This window comes from Camelus ferus, chromosome 4, assembly GCF_009834535.1.
Source record: "Camelus ferus isolate YT-003-E chromosome 4, BCGSAC_Cfer_1.0, whole genome shotgun sequence".
Taxonomy (NCBI): Eukaryota; Metazoa; Chordata; class Mammalia; order Artiodactyla; family Camelidae; genus Camelus; species Camelus ferus.
The window spans coordinates 7,784,719-7,802,803 of record NC_045699.1 but is presented as its reverse complement, the minus strand read 5'-3'; the positions used below and the strand labels follow the sequence as shown (position 1 = coordinate 7,802,803).

At 38.0% G+C, this 18,085-nt stretch overlaps 1 protein-coding gene across 1 annotated transcript; it reads left to right on the top strand.

Moving 5' to 3' along the window:
• Positions 1 to 4,149: 4,149 nt before the first annotated feature.
• On the top strand, positions 4,150 to 5,625 carry LOC102511815 (ferritin light chain-like). Its single transcript, XM_032479089.1, is given in 4 exon segments — positions 4,150 to 4,284; positions 4,378 to 4,444; positions 4,447 to 4,732; positions 5,493 to 5,625. Coding segments are annotated over 4 exon segments (621 nt in total).
• The last annotated feature ends 12,460 nt before the right edge of the window (positions 5,626 to 18,085 follow it).

Below are 18,085 nucleotides of genomic sequence, written 5' to 3'. Positions count from 1 at the left end.
AAACATCATGTGTAGGTGGGTGAATACGTGTGTTTGTATAAACAGCTAAAATATACACCAAAATAATAGTGATTGTCTTTGGGTGGCGGAAAAAGTGATTTTCGTTTTCTTCTTTTTGCTTTTCTAATTTTCTAAAAAAAAAAAAAAATTTGAGGGACATCAGGTCACTTTTGTAAGTAGAAGAGGAGCCATTTTAAAAGACAAACATTTCCCATGACTGGAGCTTAGCTCACCTGATGGACCCATTTTCCAGTTTCCCTGTAGCAAAGAGAAAGTTCCCCAGCTGCTTTGTGTAAAGACTGTCAGAGCAGACAGCATGCTGAGCGCCCTGATCAAAATCTCAGAAGGGCAGTTAATGCCTCACCAATGAGTCTGATCTTCAACACAGTTAGTTAAGAAATTTGAATTTCCAGTCAGTGCATCCCAGCTTTATCAATTAATAGGAAACTCATTGAGGTTAACCAAACTCACAAGTGGCCGCATTATACCCAGAAAAAATAATTCGTTAACTTTACTAAGGGATGTACTTTTTGGGTAAACAAAGAGCTCTGGCCTCCTATTTTCAAAAGTTTTTTTTAGTGGTAGGTGTGCTTTCTCCAAGCAACTGTTTTGTTTTGAGTTGTATGTGTGTGGACGACCAATACATACAACAGAGAAAATGAAGCTGCCCCGGCTGACGACAGATGATGAAACGGCTGCTCAGTCTCCTGTGATCCTTCTCCTTCCTTCCCTAGATGTTCCTTAGAAGCTCCAGGACTTGCAGGAATACCATCTAACACCAATTCATCTACTGGTACCAAATAAATAAGCAGAAGGTTGCTTAGTGAGCGTAGAAGTGAAGGAAAGAGAATTGGAGGAATCCAGTCTCCATCTGTCCAGGTTCTGGGAAATTTCTGCTGAGCTTTTCCAGTTCCACACGACACATACCTCTTTGAGAGATGGGAATATACATTTTCCTGACAGATTGACTCTCTCTGCCTCCAGCGGTGCTAGACAGTGGTGGACTGGTAAACCAACTCTCTGAAAACAAAACCAACAAAAATCCCTGGTCTATAGCAACTGCCAATTTCTTTGATACAAACGCTCCCACTGTGGTTGTTTCCAAGCTACCATAATAATTTCCCTGAATATTTCAGTTCTATAGAACCTGTGCTACCAATTCCAACAAACCACTGCTGTATGTGTGCTCCATGCAGAACACAACCCACGGTTTCTTCTCTATGTGTTCATGCATCTGCGTTATAATACAGTGTAGTGGGCTAGAGCTTTCTCTGGCGATGTTCCTGTCTTGATGATATATATATAGGTCAGCTTTATAAAATTTAGAGGTTTGCTAAAATCTCTAAACAATCACACATCTACAAACCATCTCTGGATGGTTTCTGCAAAGGTAAACCTATTGTCACATGTTCATTCTTCCTGGCTTTATTCAGAGGGCAACCAAATTCTGAAAGTTTCACTATTGATAGACAGCAGTAATTCTGACCAACTGTAGCCATCTCTTTGGCCTGGTGATGACTTCATACCTTACAGGCCTTTTCCTCCCATATGAATCATGCTACTGTTTATTCCTGGAAATGAGATGGACAAGTTTTAATAAATGCTGTGTTCATATTGGCCGTAGAAGAATCGGACCTGAACAAACAATTCAGTTAGTTCCTCATACATCCATATATTCTAGTTTCATACTGAGGACCGGCATGATCAGTTCTGCTTTCCATGATAAGGCAGCTCCTGGTTTAGTGTTTCACATAGTTGTGCAAGACTATCATCTTGTGCAAATCACAAACACTGTAAAATATTTCTCTTCACCTCCTAGGCAGTATCAGCTAGCAGTAGTGGCTGATGTGAAGTAAAGAAGACTTTAAATTGCTGCCTACCCCAAAATATCTCCAACTGCAAGTTCATCAAATTCTGATGAAATTCACCTGAAGGTCTCAGCCTGGGAATCACTCACCTGAGGAAAGTGCGAATTCTCCAAAGGAACTTAGAGCTATGAAATATTCAACTTAATGAGGGAGATGCCTTAGCAGTTAAAAATGCAATTTTTAGGTATTTATTAATTCAATGGAAAGAAAATAGGCCACAACAGAGATTCTTATGAAGGAATGGGGAAAAGGTTCAGAGCTTGGAAGAATGCCATGTGCTGCACTGGGGGAGAGCAGAGCTCAGTGAGTTTTAAATGTGAGTAGAAGCCCAGAGTAATGGGAGGTGAAGGACTGGTGGACTGTAATTCTGTGACTTCTTCTTCTCTTGCTGGCTTTGGTTCTAGCACACACACGATTCTGGGGAACAAAACGCAGCATTCCCTTTTCTAATTGAAGTACCTTCAGCTCCACTGGCATCGCAGCTGAAATTGAAAAGTGGATGAGAACACTATGAAGATGGGCCAGCCCGGTACAGAGCAGCACCCTCCGTGAATTAGCAGCAATCACGAGGATTAGTCAACAGAGTGTGCCTGGAAGGCCACCAGTGCGTAATGGGATCAGGTGTCACTAATGATTATAGGAAGGTGAAAGGAGACAGTAGCTACAGGAGGAATTTGAGCTGAGGCAGGCAGCCTGAAGCAACTGGAAAGCCAAGTTATTATATGTGCAAAATCGATCCTTCCGGTCAGTCTTATGGTAGACTGCGTTATTGCCAAGAAGGGTTTAATTCAATTAGCAAAGAGCTGTGGGAAAAAGACTTGTACAACCTTGAGCCTGGCTGGATATCTTTAGCTCTAAAGCCAAGTTATTTTGGGAGAATCATCATAATTCACTTGCTTCAGCACCTAACCCATCCAGGATATGCTCCCTGAAACTCAAAGGAAGGCTCTGTCCCAGAGCCTGCGTTGCTGCATGTAACCTTCCTGTGAACTTTACCACTGCCCTCTACACCCAGCTTACCCTGGCTTCTCACTGCAAGCTCTCCTCTCCCTGAATTGGCTAAGAGCCTTGCCGAAAAGACCTTAAGTGTAGAAGAGGAGTCATCTTTAAACAGAGCTGGTAGGAGAAACTCCAATTCAGTGTGTGCTCTCGGGTAAGCCATGCCACCTCTCTGGGCCTCTATTTCCTGTTTCCAGCCCTTCAGTTTTAGAAAACAAACAAACAAACAAACAAACAATCTCTTAAGTAGTATTTCCAAACAAGTGCCAAGTAACATAAATGTGACCAGAACAACTTACGGGCAAGCTGATAGTCATCTGGTTGCCCCAGTCTAGCCACACTAGGGTGCAGAGGTATTGGACCCCTCAGCCTTTCGGGCAGCTGGAGCCCCTGGTCTGCCATTTCCAGACGTAAACCTCCCCATCCATTTTTCTTGGTATGCAGTATATATACCAATTTTGATGGAAAACACTAGAAAACATTAAGATCCCTTTACATTCTGTAAACATTCTCTCTAAGAGTAGCATTTGCATTTTCCAAAGGGAGAGGTTCCAAAACCCTCAGGAAATATGTGTAGGAGGCCATGAAATAGAACAGATGAGGGTTTTCTTTGGGGAGTCTCAGACAGGAAAGATGCTTCCAACAAAGATAGAGAATTTGCAGAAGAGTTGATCTTTAGGGACAGAATATTTTTGCATCTGAATAATAAAAACAACAGTAAAAAGTCTCTCATACAGATCTGGTATAAGGTATATGCTCAATAAAAGATGAATGAATATACGACCTGTATTAAGAGGCCACAGGTTTATACTTGTAATCCTGTAGTTTCCTGGTAAGTCTCAAGCTTGCCATGTATGAATATCTGTCACCTCCAATAGACTCTGAGTGCCCCCTGAGCAAGGACAATTTGTCTTACGGCACTTAACAAAGCGCTTTGGATATATGGTATATTTTCAAAGCAAATTGACTGACTTAAAAGATATCACTTCAAGCAGTTCCTGCTTTCAAAAACTCTGCAGTGCGTGGGGGGAACAAAGCTAATCAATTTTAATAATTATACACATTACATTAGCGAGATAAATAATGTTTATCAATATGCAAATAAGTTGTTAATATAAAACTGTAGAAAGAAATAATTCAGTTTTACTTTCATTACATGTACTTTCGTTTTTACTTCCTTTCATTTCTACTACCTTTTTTCCAGTCGAAACACAGCTATTCTGGGCCTGCTGGACCAGCCAAGACCATTTTTTTAAGCTTAGTTCCTTATTGCTGATAAACGATGAGCTACCGGATTCGTCAGAATTATACCACGGAGGCGGAGGCAGCCGTCAACAGCCCAGTCAACATGCGTCTGCGAGCCTCCTACACCTCCCTCTCTATTTCCACCACAATGATGTGGCTCTGGAGTGCGTGGGCCGCTTTTTCCAGGAATTGGCCCTTGAGGCGCTAGGGCGCTGAGCATCTCCTGAAAACGCAAATCCAGCGCAGCGTTTGTTCCCTCTTCCAGGAGGTGCAGAAGCCGCACCAAGATGAGTGGTGTAAAACCCAGAACGCTATGGAAGCCACCGTGCTCATGGGAAAAACCTGATCCGGGCCCTTTTGGATCTGCAAGCCCTGGGTTCTGCCTGCGAGTTCCTGGACAGCCACCTCCTAGATGAGGAGGTGAAACTCCTCAAGAAGACAGCCATCGCCCAGCTCACCTCCGCAGCCGGGCAGCCTCCAGGCTGGGCTGGGCAGGTATCTCTTCAAAAAGCTCACCCTCAAGCACTGCTCAGAGCCCCTGGAACCCAGGAGCCTTTGAGGAGCCCCTCTGGTATCAGGACTGCTGCCTCTCTCTGCAGCCACTGGGAGCCCTTTCCCAAGCCCCAGACCAAAGGAAACAATAAAGCTTTTTGCAGCAAATAATAATAACAACAATGGCTAGGAGGCTCCAGCCGAGCCAATCGGAGCACCGCGTTCCCAATCAGCCAATGAGAAGCAATGAGATACACTTCAGGGCTCGCTCAGTTGGAGCGCATTTGCTGCACTGAGGCCAGAGCTAGTTTAAGGACTGAGCCCACACACACACAAGGTAGAACGAGGAGCGCAAGAGATACAGGGTTTGGCGACATTGCTGTGGTCCTAGATAAAATTTCGTAGGAAGCAAGCACGATTTCTGGATTTTTTTTTTTTTTTTAATGACCCGGTAGATTCCCTTTTTTTTGCATGAGTCAGTGTGGGTTCGGCTTTTCCATCATTTGCAACTCAAGGGATCCTGTTATATTGTCTCAATGCCCCTGTAGGCTGTATGTCCCTTGAGGGTGAAGACTTTATCTGTCTCAGTCACCGTTGTATAAGCTGATAACCGCCCAGTGCCTGGTACATGGTAAGTGCTCAATAAACGTGTGTTGACATGATTCATTCGGTTCCAACTTTGAGTAGTGTAAATTCTAGTGTTGAAAACAGTATGTAACTAAGGTGAGCTGTATTCGTTCAGGCCCTGGCAGGAAATTGCTTCAGATGTTTTAACTGAGGAGGCTTTAACGAGGGAACTGTTTAAAGAGTTCCTTCACATAACGGGCCAAGCAAGAGAAGCTGGGTCATCTAGAGCTTGCAGCGGTGGGAATCCCTTACCATGCCTAGGGCTGAAGGGAAAGGAAGAGGAACTAGTGTCATTAGAACTGAAGGAGAGCAGAGGAAGGGAGGAGGAGCTGTCCTGCAAGAGCTGGAGCTGTGGGAGGAAGCTGCCACTGTCAAAACCACGGTGCCCCAGTAGAGAGAAATGGTGGAATTAATACCCTGGCCTCTATCTCCGCCCTACAACCCTGGCAAAACTTAACCAGAAGTCAGGCTATAAAGGAGCCTCCAGGAACATGGACAAAGGCAAGAGAGTGGATCTTGAATGATCAAATAGAGAGCAACTAGCACAAATACGAAATAAGATTCTCTTGTGAGATAAAGAAAATAGACCACAGAAAAGGGGAAGGAAGTCAAATATGACAAATCTTCAAATCAACTGTCAGTGCTACTGCACATCCCTCTCGGGTTTTTTTGTTTTTTTTTTTTTTCTCTCCTTGTAATAGGTATGCTCCTCTTCATTTTTGCCAGTTCAGGCTTATCATTGCCCTCATCTTCCTAATGTTGTCTTTCCATATAAGTATTTTCTTACTAAAGTGTAATTGACATACAATATCATATTCGTTTCAGGTGTACATCCTCGTGATTTGATATTTAGATACATTTCAAAATGGTCACAACAATGTCTAATTACCATCTGTCACCACGCAAAGTTATACTGAGTATATTCCCTGTGCAACCACCAGTTTGTTCTCTGTATCTGTGACTCTGTTTCTCCGTTTCTGTGAATCTAGTTCTGTTTGTTTTGTGTTTTAGATTCCACATATGTGTGAAATCACATGGTAAATATCTTTCTCTGTCTGACTTCTTTCACTTAGCATAATAGCCTCTAGGTCCATCCATGTTGGTGCAAATGTCAAGGTTCCATTCTTTGTTATGGCTGAATAATAGGTAGAGATTATATACACACACATCACATCTTTTTCCATTCATCTATCAACAGATACTTAGGTACAGTACACAAGGGTTCCCTTTTCTCCATGTTCTTGCCAAAACTTGTTATTCTTTGTCTTTTTAATAATTGCCATTCTGAAAGGTGTAATGATGTTGTGCATCTTTTTATGTGCCTATTGACCATCTGCATGTCTTCTTTTGAAAAATATCTGTTTGGATTCTCTGCCCATTTTTAAATCAGGTGGTTTGTTTTTTATGTTAAATTGTATATATTCTTTAGCTATTTTAGATATAAACCCCTTATCGAATATATGACTAGCATATATCTTCTCCCATTCAGTACGCTGCCTTTTCATTTTTGTTGATGACTTCCTTAGCTGTGCAGAAGTTTTTTAGTTTGATGTAATCTCATTTGTCTATTTTTGCTTTTGTTGCCTTTGCCTGAGGAGACAGTCAAAAAAATCATCACTAAGACTAGTGTCAAAGAGCTTACTGCCTGTGTTTTCTTCTAGGAGTTTTATGGTTTCACATGGTACATTCAAGTCTTTAATCCACTTTTTAATTTATTTTTGTATATAGCATAAGACCGTGGTCCAGTTTCATTCTTTGGATGTATTTGTCCAGTTTTCTCAACATCATTTATTGAAGATATTGCCTTTTCTCCATTGTATGTTTTAACTTCCTTTGTCATAGATTAATTAACTATATAAGCATGGGTTCATTTATGAGCCCCAGGTTGTTCCATTAGTCAATGTGTCTGTTTTCATGCCATACTGTTTTGATTACTAGAGCTTTGTAGTATAGTTTAAAGTCAGCACACATGATACTGCAAGCTTTGTTCTGCCTTCTTAAGATTGTTCTTGTAGTTTGGGATCTTTTGTGGTTCCATACAAATTTTAAGATTCTTTTTTCCAGGTTTATGAAAAATGCCATTGGTACTTTGATAGGGATTGCATTGACTCTGTAGATTGCTTTGGGTAATATAGGCATTTTAACAATATTAATCCTTCAAATCCATGAGCACACTATATCTTACCATTCATTTGTGTCCTCTTCAGTTTTTTCATCAGTGTCTTTTAACTTTCAGAGTACAGGTTTTTCGCCTCCTTGATTAAATTTATTCTGACGTATTTTTTTAATGCAGTTGTTAATAGGATTGTTTTCTGAATTTTCTTTTGATAGCTTGTTATTAGTGGATGGAAATACAACCAATTTCAGTATATTAATTTTGTATCCTACAATCGTATTAAATTCATTTATTCTAATAGTTTTATGGTGGAATCTTTAGGAATTTCTATATATAGTATCATGTCATCCATAAACTGTGACCTTTTACTTCTTCCTTTTTAATTTGGGTGCCATTTACTTTTTTTTTTTTTTTTTTTTTTTTGCCTAGTTGTGTGGCTAGGACTTCAAACACTATATTGAATAAAAGTGGTGATAGTAGTATTCTTGTCTTGTTCCTGGTCTTAGAAGAGAGGCTTTCAGCTTTTTACCATTGAGTATGCTTTTAGCTGTGGGTTTGTCATGTATGTCTTTTATTATGTTGAGACATGCTCCTTCTCTACCCATTTTGTTGAGTTTTTTATCATAAATTGATGTTAAATTTTGTCAATTTTTCTGCATATATAAGAGGATCATATGATTTTTATTTTGTTAATGTTATGTATACTGTTCATTGATTTGTGGGTACTGAAAAATCTTCTTCACATCCCTGTAATAAATTCCACTTGATCCTGGTGTATGATCTTCTTAATGTATTGTTGAATTTAGTTTGATAACATTTTGTTGAGAATTTTTGCATCTGTGTTCATCAGGGATATTGTCCTGTAATTTTCTTTTTTTTGTCTGGTTTTGGTTTCAGGGTATTGCTAGCCTCATAAAATAAATTTGGAAGCATTTTTTCCTCTTCAGTTTTTCAGAGTCATCTGAGAAAGAGAGGTATGAACTCTCCTTTAGATGTTTGGTAGAATTTACCTGTAAAGCAGCCTGGTCCTGCACTTTTAATTGGGGAGTTTTTAAATTGGTGACTCAATATCATTACTAGTTATTAGTATATTCAGATTTCCTACTTCTTTATGATTCAGCTTTGGAATATTGTGTGTTTCTAGGAATTTACCCATTTCTTCCACATTGTTCAACTTGTTGGGGTACAGTCTTCATAGTAGTTGCTTATGATCCCTTGTGTTTCTGTAGTATCAGTTGTAACCTCTCCTCTTTTATTTCTGATTTACCTTTTTCGGCCCTCTTTCTTTCTTCTTTGATGAGTCTGGCTAAATGTTTGTTAATTTTGTTTATGTCTTCAAAGAACCAGCTCTTCATTTCATTGATCTTTTCTTTTTTTTTAAGTCTCTGTATCATTTATTCCTGCTCTGATATTTGTGATTTCCTTCCTTCTACTAACTTTGAGTTTTGTTTGTTCTTGCTCTAGTTCCTCTAGCTGTAAATTTAGATTGTTTATTTGAAAATTTCCTAATTTCTTGAGGTAGGCCTGTATCTCTATGAACTTTCATCTTAGAATTGCTTTTGCTGCATCCCATAGATTTTGGACACTTGTGTTTCTGTTTTTATGTGTCTCTAGATATTTTTTTTAATTTCCTTGTTGATCCATTGATTGTTTACTAGCATATTGCTTAGCCTCCACGTGTTTGTATTTTTTCTAGTTTTCCTCTTGTAATGATTTCTAGTTTCATACTATTGTGGTTGGGAAATATGTTTGATATGATTTCAACCTTCTTAAATTTATTGAAAATTGTTTTGTGGCATAACATGTGATCTATCCTGGAGAAGATGTTCCATGTGCACTTCAAAAGAATATGTATTCTGCAGTTTTAATGGGATGTTCTGTGTATGTCTATTATATCTATCTAACCTAATGTGTTTTTTAAGGCTAATGTTTCTTTATTGATTTTCTGCCTGGGTGATTTATCCATTATTGTAAGTAGGGTATTAAAGTCCCCTACTATTATTGTATTACTGCCAATTTCTCCCTTCATGTCTGTTAATAATCTGCTTTATATTTTGAAGTGCTCCAATATTTACAAATGTTATATCTTCTTGTTGGATTGACTCTTTTATTATTATGTAATGCCTTCTTTATCTTTTGTTGGTCTTTGTTTTAAAGACTATTTTATCTGATATAAGTATTGCTATGCAGCTTTCTTTTGATTGACATTTGCATGGAATATCTTTTTCCATCCCTTTGCTTTCAGCCTAAGTATGTCTTTGGATTTGAAGTACCTTTTAGGCAGCATATAGATGGGTCTTGTTTTTTTTTATTATTATTATTCACTCAGCCATTCTACGTCTTTTGATTGGAGAATTTAGTCCATTTACACTTACAGTAATTATTGATAAATATGTACTTATTGCCATTTTGTTAATTACTTTCTGATTGTTTTCATAATTCTTCTCTGTTCCTTTCTTCTTACGGTCCCTTTGTGGTTTGATGATTTTCTTTAGTGTTGTGTTTGGGTTCCTTTCTTTTTATTTATTTATTTTTTTGGTATCTATTATAGGTTTTTGGTTTGTGGTTTTCATGAGGTTCATGTATGCAATCTACATATAAAGCAGTCAATTTTCAGTTGATAGTTGCTTAAGTTCAAATGCACTCTAAAAGCACTACACATTTAACATTGATGTTAAATTTTGTCAGTTTTTCTGCATATATTAAGAGGATCATATGACACACATTTTCTGTTTGTATACCATAATATACATCTTTTAATTTTGTGCATGCCTTAACTTCTTATTGTAGTTATACTTGCTTTTACTACTTTTGTCTTTTAATTTAACCTTTATACTAGCTTTATCAGTGATTGAGCCACTATCTTTACTACAGAATTGCCTTTACCAGGGGATTTTTTCTTTCAAATATTTTTAAATTTACAGTTTGGCCTTTGCTTTTCCACTTAAAATGTCTTCATTCTTAAAAAATTCTTTTTTCTTTTTGCTGTTCTGATTGGGTGATTTCCAGTACCCTGTCTTCCAGATTGCTGGTCCATTCTTCTGTGTTATCCAGTATGCTGTTGGATCCCTCTAGGGTATTTTTTATTTCAGTTATTGTATTCTTCATCTCTGGTTGGTTCCTATATTTTCTAAGTCTTTGGTGAAATTTTCACTACGTTAATCCATTCTTCTTCCAAGTTTGGTAAGTATTTTAATGACATAACTGAATTCTTTCCTAGCTAGATTACTTATCTCCCTACAGGGTCTTTTTTTTTTTTTTTTTTTTTTTCTTTAAGGTTTTGTCTTATTCTTTCATTTACAACATATTTATCTGTTTCCTCATTTTGCTTAGCTCCCTGTGTTTGTTTCTATGTATTAGGAAAAACTGCCTCATCTCTCAGTCTTGAAGGAGTAGCTTATGTAGGTGATGATCCTTCTCATTCAACCCTGCCCTTGCTCTTGGTTATCTCTCAAATCTTTGTGGCTGTCTATACTGCTTGATTTATTCTGAATATTCTCCTGTTGTGGAAGGTGTGCTGTCAGTGTTCCAAGAAGAGGAATCTCATTTGGACAACAGACCTGTAGGTAGCAGCTTCTAAAGTATACAGTTATGTATAGTTCTGTGGAACTGCAATTGTAATCCTGCTGGCCTCCAGACCAGGAGATCTAGAGGGTTCCCTGGGCAAGAGTTACAAAATTTAGGGCTCCTAAAAAGTGTATATGCTCCTTTCTTGGGAGTTTTGTCAAGGTATAGTGACACCAAGCAAGTGTACAAGGATAGTGTCTCCCTGCTTACATTCCCTGGGAGCCAGTAGGTATGTGTGCAACCTAAAGCCTATCCCTCAGGGTGAAGTGCCAGTGTCATTAGGAACTCATGGATTTTAAACATGTTAAGTATTCTTATGCCTTGCTGTTATCATCTTTATTAGTGCTGAAATGTCTCCATCTCTGGCCAGTGGGAGTCTATTCAAGTTAGTTCTGAGTCTCTTCATATAACCCTAGTAGTCTTTGGTAATTTTCCTGTTGTCTCGTATTACAAATTATTCCAGCTTCATCCTTTATTTTTCCTGTCCCAAACCTGGAAGCAGCCATTTCTCCAAGGTGTCCTGGCGCTCTTTCCTCCTCAGTTGAAAATACCTAAAAACAATAACCAGCCAGACAGCAATGAGGACCTGTAGTGGCCTCAAAATAGCACTTTTCAGTAGATCTTGTTTCCAAACCTTTTTCTTTATAAGTAGTGACAAGAAATTATGGTAAATGGCAAAAAAAAAAAAAAAAAAAAGGGCACAAGTCCCACCCCTTCCTACATGCAACATGTCTTTGACTTTGACACTCCTCCCGTTGAGATGTGGATTTATTTCTCTAACTCTAGACTCTGGTCTTGGCCATGATAATAGCCTTGGCTAATTGACAGCAGCAGAAGTGACAATAACATAGATGTGAAAAGCACATGTGCAGTGTGGGCTTGCTCAGGTACTGCTGGGAGCAAGCCAGGTTAGCTTCCTTAAGGGTAAAAGACCACATGGAGAGAAACACCCACCATCCTGGCTGTCCCTGCATGTCTCAGACATGCAAAGTATGCTTTCCTACACAATCCCTCCCCAAGCCAGCCGAACCACCCAGCTAACACACAGTATGAAGAGATATACAAACATTTGTTGTTTTAATCCCTTAAGCTTTAGAATGGTTTTAAGCAATAAAAGCCAACTGATACCAAAAAAATATTTTAAAGCTAACATATATCATGTGTTCACATTAATAATTTAAGCTAAAATCTAGTTTTACAGGGCTTTTATTTAAGCCTTGATGTTTCTCCTGCTCCAAAAATTCTTTTAAACAAAATGAACATGATTAGTTATTTGTTTCATCTGAAACTACACATCTAAAGGTCTTAGAATAATGATACAGTCATCCCTTGTTATCCACTGGGGACTGGTTCCAGAAGCCCCCGCAGATACCAAAATCCGCAGATGTCCCTTATATAAAATGGCATAATACAATGAATATAGGTGTTTTTCCTCCGGGTTGAACTAACCACAGTTGAATGCACGGATGCAAAACCTGTAGATACTAAGGGCCAACTGTACTAATACTACCTCTGTCACAGGTTGGGTTTTCTGGAAGGAGATATTGACATGGAAAGGAAGGGGGAGGAACCAGAACTGGGCTGAAGCCAAATCAATGTACTGTGATGTAATGTGATCAGGTCCCTCCAAACCTCGGCTGAGCCACAGGATGTAGGGGATGGGTAATGCCCATCACAGATGTCTCATGTTGGACCGAACTGGCTAGACCTTTATATTCCTGTCCTACTTCATCACCAGGGGTGGGCTGCACCAGGAAGGGCATGTGCCAGGCAAGGTGTCCCTGAACTTGAGGTTAACTGTGAAGGAGCTGATAGCCTAAGGCTGTCCCCTAGCCACACTCCCTTCCCTCAAAGGGACCTCAGTAGCTCTTCTCCATGTTGGTCTACCACAACCTCCAACAATATGATTACCAAAAATAGTTTAGGATTATGTTTATAGTTCTTTTTGTCCCTAGGGTATATACTTCTAGGTATATGCAATCAAATTACTATATTTTAAAGACACTTGGAATAACGCCTCTGTCTGTAGTTAATGCTAACAACTGAGTCTCTTTTTAAGTTTATTTGTTTATATTTTACCTTTTACATTTAATTTTATATTATGATTATGTAAAACATTTATACAATTCTAAAATCAAATATATGAACAAAATGTATTTAAAGAAATCTAATTTTTTTTCTCTGTCCTCACCATATAGGTAACCTGTTTTCTTTTAATTTAATGACTTGTCCTGACATTTTATTGTTGATTTTAAATCACTCCACTAGGCAATTTTAAATACATCGTTTCATTCGGTAATTAGAGTAATTTTGTTAATTACATTTGCCTAGAACTTCACAGTGTACGGAAGTCTTCTTTGATCGATGATTGCACTGTGTAAAGGGCTTCCAGAAGAGAATGTACCATTAAGTCTCCTTATGGACCTATTCTCAAGTGATGTTCTTCTAAAAGACACGCATTATCCTCTCCTGAAAATTATACAGACTTAGGCAATTTGTATTTTTTGCATTCAAGTCATCACATAGGTGTATGCATGCCAGGATATCAGAGCCTTCTGAAAAAATGAAGTACCGTAGATTAACAGATCTTCTTTCCAAGTGTTGCTGGGCTCAGGCTCCTCTATTCTTTCTTGGTTCCCGTCCAATAGCTAAATTAAATGAATAAGAAATTGTAATTCGCTTCCACAATGCAGCATATACGATTTGGAAAGTGGTTGCTAGGTACTTGGAGATAAAACAAAAGGCAAGGAAGTCCCAATGCCCGACTCCAGAAGCTAGGAATCAAACAGATTTTTAAGAAGCAAATCCAACAACCCCCCAGCATTTTTGTTCATTGAAGACGGTCCTGCTTCACATAGAATTTATATTTTCTAAGAAGCATCATCATATGTAAGACTTTCAATCAGAGTTTGGGGATATTTTTAAATGCTACTACTTCTTTATTTCTCTTCAGATTGACTGTGGAAAAAACACCTTCTGACTTTAGGATCATACCTATGGTCCTGCAAAACCACACGTACGGGTCTGCAGCATTTCTGTGCCAGGTGATAGCATTAAGTCTCCTTCCAATGTTCCCATTGTGAACATAGCCTAGGAAGAAACAAGCTAAACATGCTGTCAAAAAGACCTACATAATATTTCCACATGGCAGCAGCTGTTTTCTCCCTGAGGCTTTAGACCAGAATCTCCAGAGAATCTTCTCTAAAACAAAGCGAGTTGGAACAATTTCACAAAGAAATCTGTTTTAAAAAATGAATTCACTAAATAATTTTTTACTTCATGTCTTATTACCAAAACCTCATAATTAGGAAAGAAATGAAAGAAAAGGCAGAATTATTTCACTTTATTTTCCACATTGTCATGCAAAGATCTGCTGTTGCAAAATTTAGGATCTGGGGATAGGAAGGTACTTGTTTTTACAAAGGAGGTCATTGCAAATATACAATTGAAAATCAACCCTGATTGCATGATTTTATAAACATCCACTTTCTATCTGCTACAGACACAGAAGAAAGAGATGATAATACTAATGCTCTTACCATATGACTAAATACCTTTTGAATTTAGTGAATGCTAACCTTGAACTGGACCAGGGATCAGAAAGCTATGGCCAATAGCTAAGTCCAACTCACTGTGTGGATTTAGAATCTTTAAAAATACCATCCTCATTACTATTTCAGTTTCTTTTGGTATAGCAGCCCAAGCTGACTATGACATCATGTTTCTTTTAAAACTCATTTTAGTATATATTTCATGCATCACAGTGTTGGGGAAGAAGAGATTTTCCTCTGCTGGTCTAAGAACTAAATTGACATGAGACGGATTAATAGAAGGAAATCAAATAAACATTTAATGACGTGTATACAGGGAGAGACCCAGCAAAACTGCAGCAACTCCTCCAAATGGCTGAAGCCCTCACTTTAAATACCATCTTCAGCTAAAGACAAATGTGGATGTTGGTGGTAGTGGTTTGGGATTTCAAAGGGAGGAAGGCAATTCTGATGGAGATGAGAATGCAAATGTTTGGTAAACAGATGTTTGCCAGGCCATGCAGAGACAATGGGACACAGAGAAGAATTTTAATAGACTTTGCTAAGTTCTTCCCTGTCTACCATACCTAGTGCATACTGTACCTAGTGATGTCATGGCTCCCTTCCTGGAACAGGTTCCATATCTATATTCTTTTAGACAGTTAAGGGGAAGGTCAGAGTTTCTTCCTGAGTTTTTTGGACCTTGACTCTTTGGGGTTCAAAATAATCCACACACCAAAAAGGCATTTTAGGGGGGCAAATTCTGTTTTCCTACAGTAGTTATTTAATGAAGGCAGAGATGGGATTATCTCTTCTTTTTTCCCCAAGCAAAATGATTCATAAAAAAGTAGTTGGTGATTGCTCCTTGATTTGAGAATGCTGGTTTAAAATAGACTAGCGATAGAATGAGAATGGTATCTCAGAAGTTAAGTTCTATGTCATGAAACCAAACATTAATTCAAAAGCATTTAAAAAGACAAAAATGAAATCAGTGACTATTGGCTGGGAATTTCTCTAAGCAACAGATGAAAATATTCTCACATCTTGGGAATAAGGATGATTCAACTGAAACAATTCCAGAGTTCTTTAGGTAATTATTTAATCTTTAAGACAGCAAAAAGACTTCATCTTCTATAAATCTAAAATCATCTTTAATTTCTAAAGACGATGAAGTTAATAATAGTTATCACATGCAAACTTTTAAAAATATTATCAAAGTTAGTTTATACCTTACAGAATGCTGCCAAGCTTCAGTTTTCTTTCAGCAATGGTATTTTTAAAAATTAGGTACAGTAGAATTATTTCATACATGAAAGTTAGGTTCTTATATAAAAGGCCAAAATTGAGGTAAATCCAAATTTCTCTTTAAAATCCTTTAAGGCAGCAATAAGATATAGTATATGTATAATATTTGTAATCAGTTTTCTTTTTGTCAAGTACATGTGATTGAATTCATATAATTTAGATTCATGCAGTAAGCTAGACGTCCACTGTATCGTGTTGGGAAAATAGAATGTTAAAAATATATTTCATTAATATCTATTCATAATTTGTTCTAGTTTTGTTCACAACAGCAAAAAGCTGTTACTCATATGGCGAGTAAATCTAGAGTGGACAACAAAGAGGAAAAGCTTTTCTTGTTTAGAAACAATATTTCCCTATTCCCTGAAGTTAAGATTATGTGCATTGGGATCTGAATCAGGTAGGCATCAAAGGATCTTAGCAATAATATTGTGCACACATCCAAGTGCTCCCACAGGAGGGGAAGACGTGAGCAATGAAATGATCCTTGAAGACCTGGAGCCTGTTTTGTTGACCATGAAATCCTGCCATAATGAACACAGTCCTTATAAAAAGGGAAAATACACACTTGAATGGTTTACTAGCCTTACCTAAGTCAAGAGTGAAATTTAATTTTGCTTTTAGGGTTCCCTGCTGTCCACCTATGAGCTTTTCTAGACTTGTTACTGAAGAACTGCTCCTACTAGACCATAATCAAGAAGCCAATGAGAGTGATCCATGGTTAGCCCGAATGTCAGTAAAACCAGTTTTAACTCACTGTCAAGTGCGTGCAGGTGTGCACCTGACGCAGTACGGTCAGAGCTGTACCTCTGAGAACCTGCTTTTTGAAATGTAAAATCGTCATTCTTTGGCTGCAACAACATTAGCTCCAACTTTTTTGTAATGCTTTGTGCGCCTTTCTAAAATTTCCCTGACTCAATTCAAGCCTAGTGGTTTTGTCTTGATTTCCCCAGAGGTCATAAGACAGCTGTTCATCTTAGTGGAATCTGAGGACTTTAACACTGAAAACATTTGTACATTTTTAAAAAAAAATTTATTTCTGTCTTTCCATTCCTAAAACTAAAAGTAGAAGTAATTTAATCTTGGTTCTGTAGTAAACACTTTATTACAGTTATTTACTTTGGTATTTCTTTTTTTTTTTTTTTTAATTTTTTTTGTGGAGAGGCGGGTAGTTAGGTTTTTTGGTTTTTTGTGTGTGTTTTTAACGGAGGTACTGGGGATCGAACCCAGGACCTCATGCATGTTAAGCATGTACTCTACCCTCCCGACAACTTTTGCATTTCTGAGACAATATTACTCAACCAGAAGGACACCTACATACTTTCTTGGTATTGAATGTTTTCAAATTTAATAATTTCTAAGCCAGTTTTTGTAACTTACCACTAATTATTGTGCTAAGATTATATATGAACATCTTATTTCTTCAGTGTCAGAATATAAGCAAGCTGAGAGGTAGGGTCCTATGCTGTGCTCTACAATCAATGAGTGAATGCTCGCTTCTTTCTTATTAAAAAAAATATACATTCTAGCCTATTCTTTGACAATATTTGGGAACCTCATTTATAAAAATAGAGAGCATACAAAGTAAAAATATAAGTTTTACAATTCTTCTGGAACAAATTATTTTGCATTACTTAAAAACTTAAGTACTATATTATAAAAAAGACTTAAGTCAATATCTTAATTTACTCAAGGCTTTAGCCATCCAATAGATGTCCATATTGATTATACTTATATATGCAGAAGGAAAATTCAGAAATGTCAATTTTAACATTATCTTCAGAGTAATATTTTAGCAAGTGTGGTTTTAGAGTAAGCGAATGTGCTATAACAAAGAAACCCCAAGATGTGCAATGGCTCAAGCACAACAGAATCGGACTTGTCACTCATGTAACGGTCCTGGTTACTGGGACTTCAGGAAGTGACTCAGGAATCCAGACTCCTTCCATCCTGTGGCTCTGGCTTAGGGGCTCATGGTCTGCAACCAGATGATGGAAGTGAGAAATGGGACAGAAGGCACACACTTGTTTCCTTAAAGTCATTTCCGCTAAGCTACCAGCTGAATTCAGTCACATAATGACAGCTAGCCCCAGGCAGGCTGGGCAATGTAGTCTAACCATGCCATTAAGGAGGGGAAATGCATTTTCTGTGAATAGTAGTTCCTGTGACATGAGGTCAGATAAACATGCACAATTACAGTGACTTGGGAGGCTATTTTGTAGGTTTGGGAGTTGTTCAGATTAGAATTTAGGAGAGCCTTTCTCTTTATAAGATTTGAGCCTGGAAGAGTGAGTTTGCTTTCACTGTTGGAACTAAGATGTATGTCATAGAGAGATAAG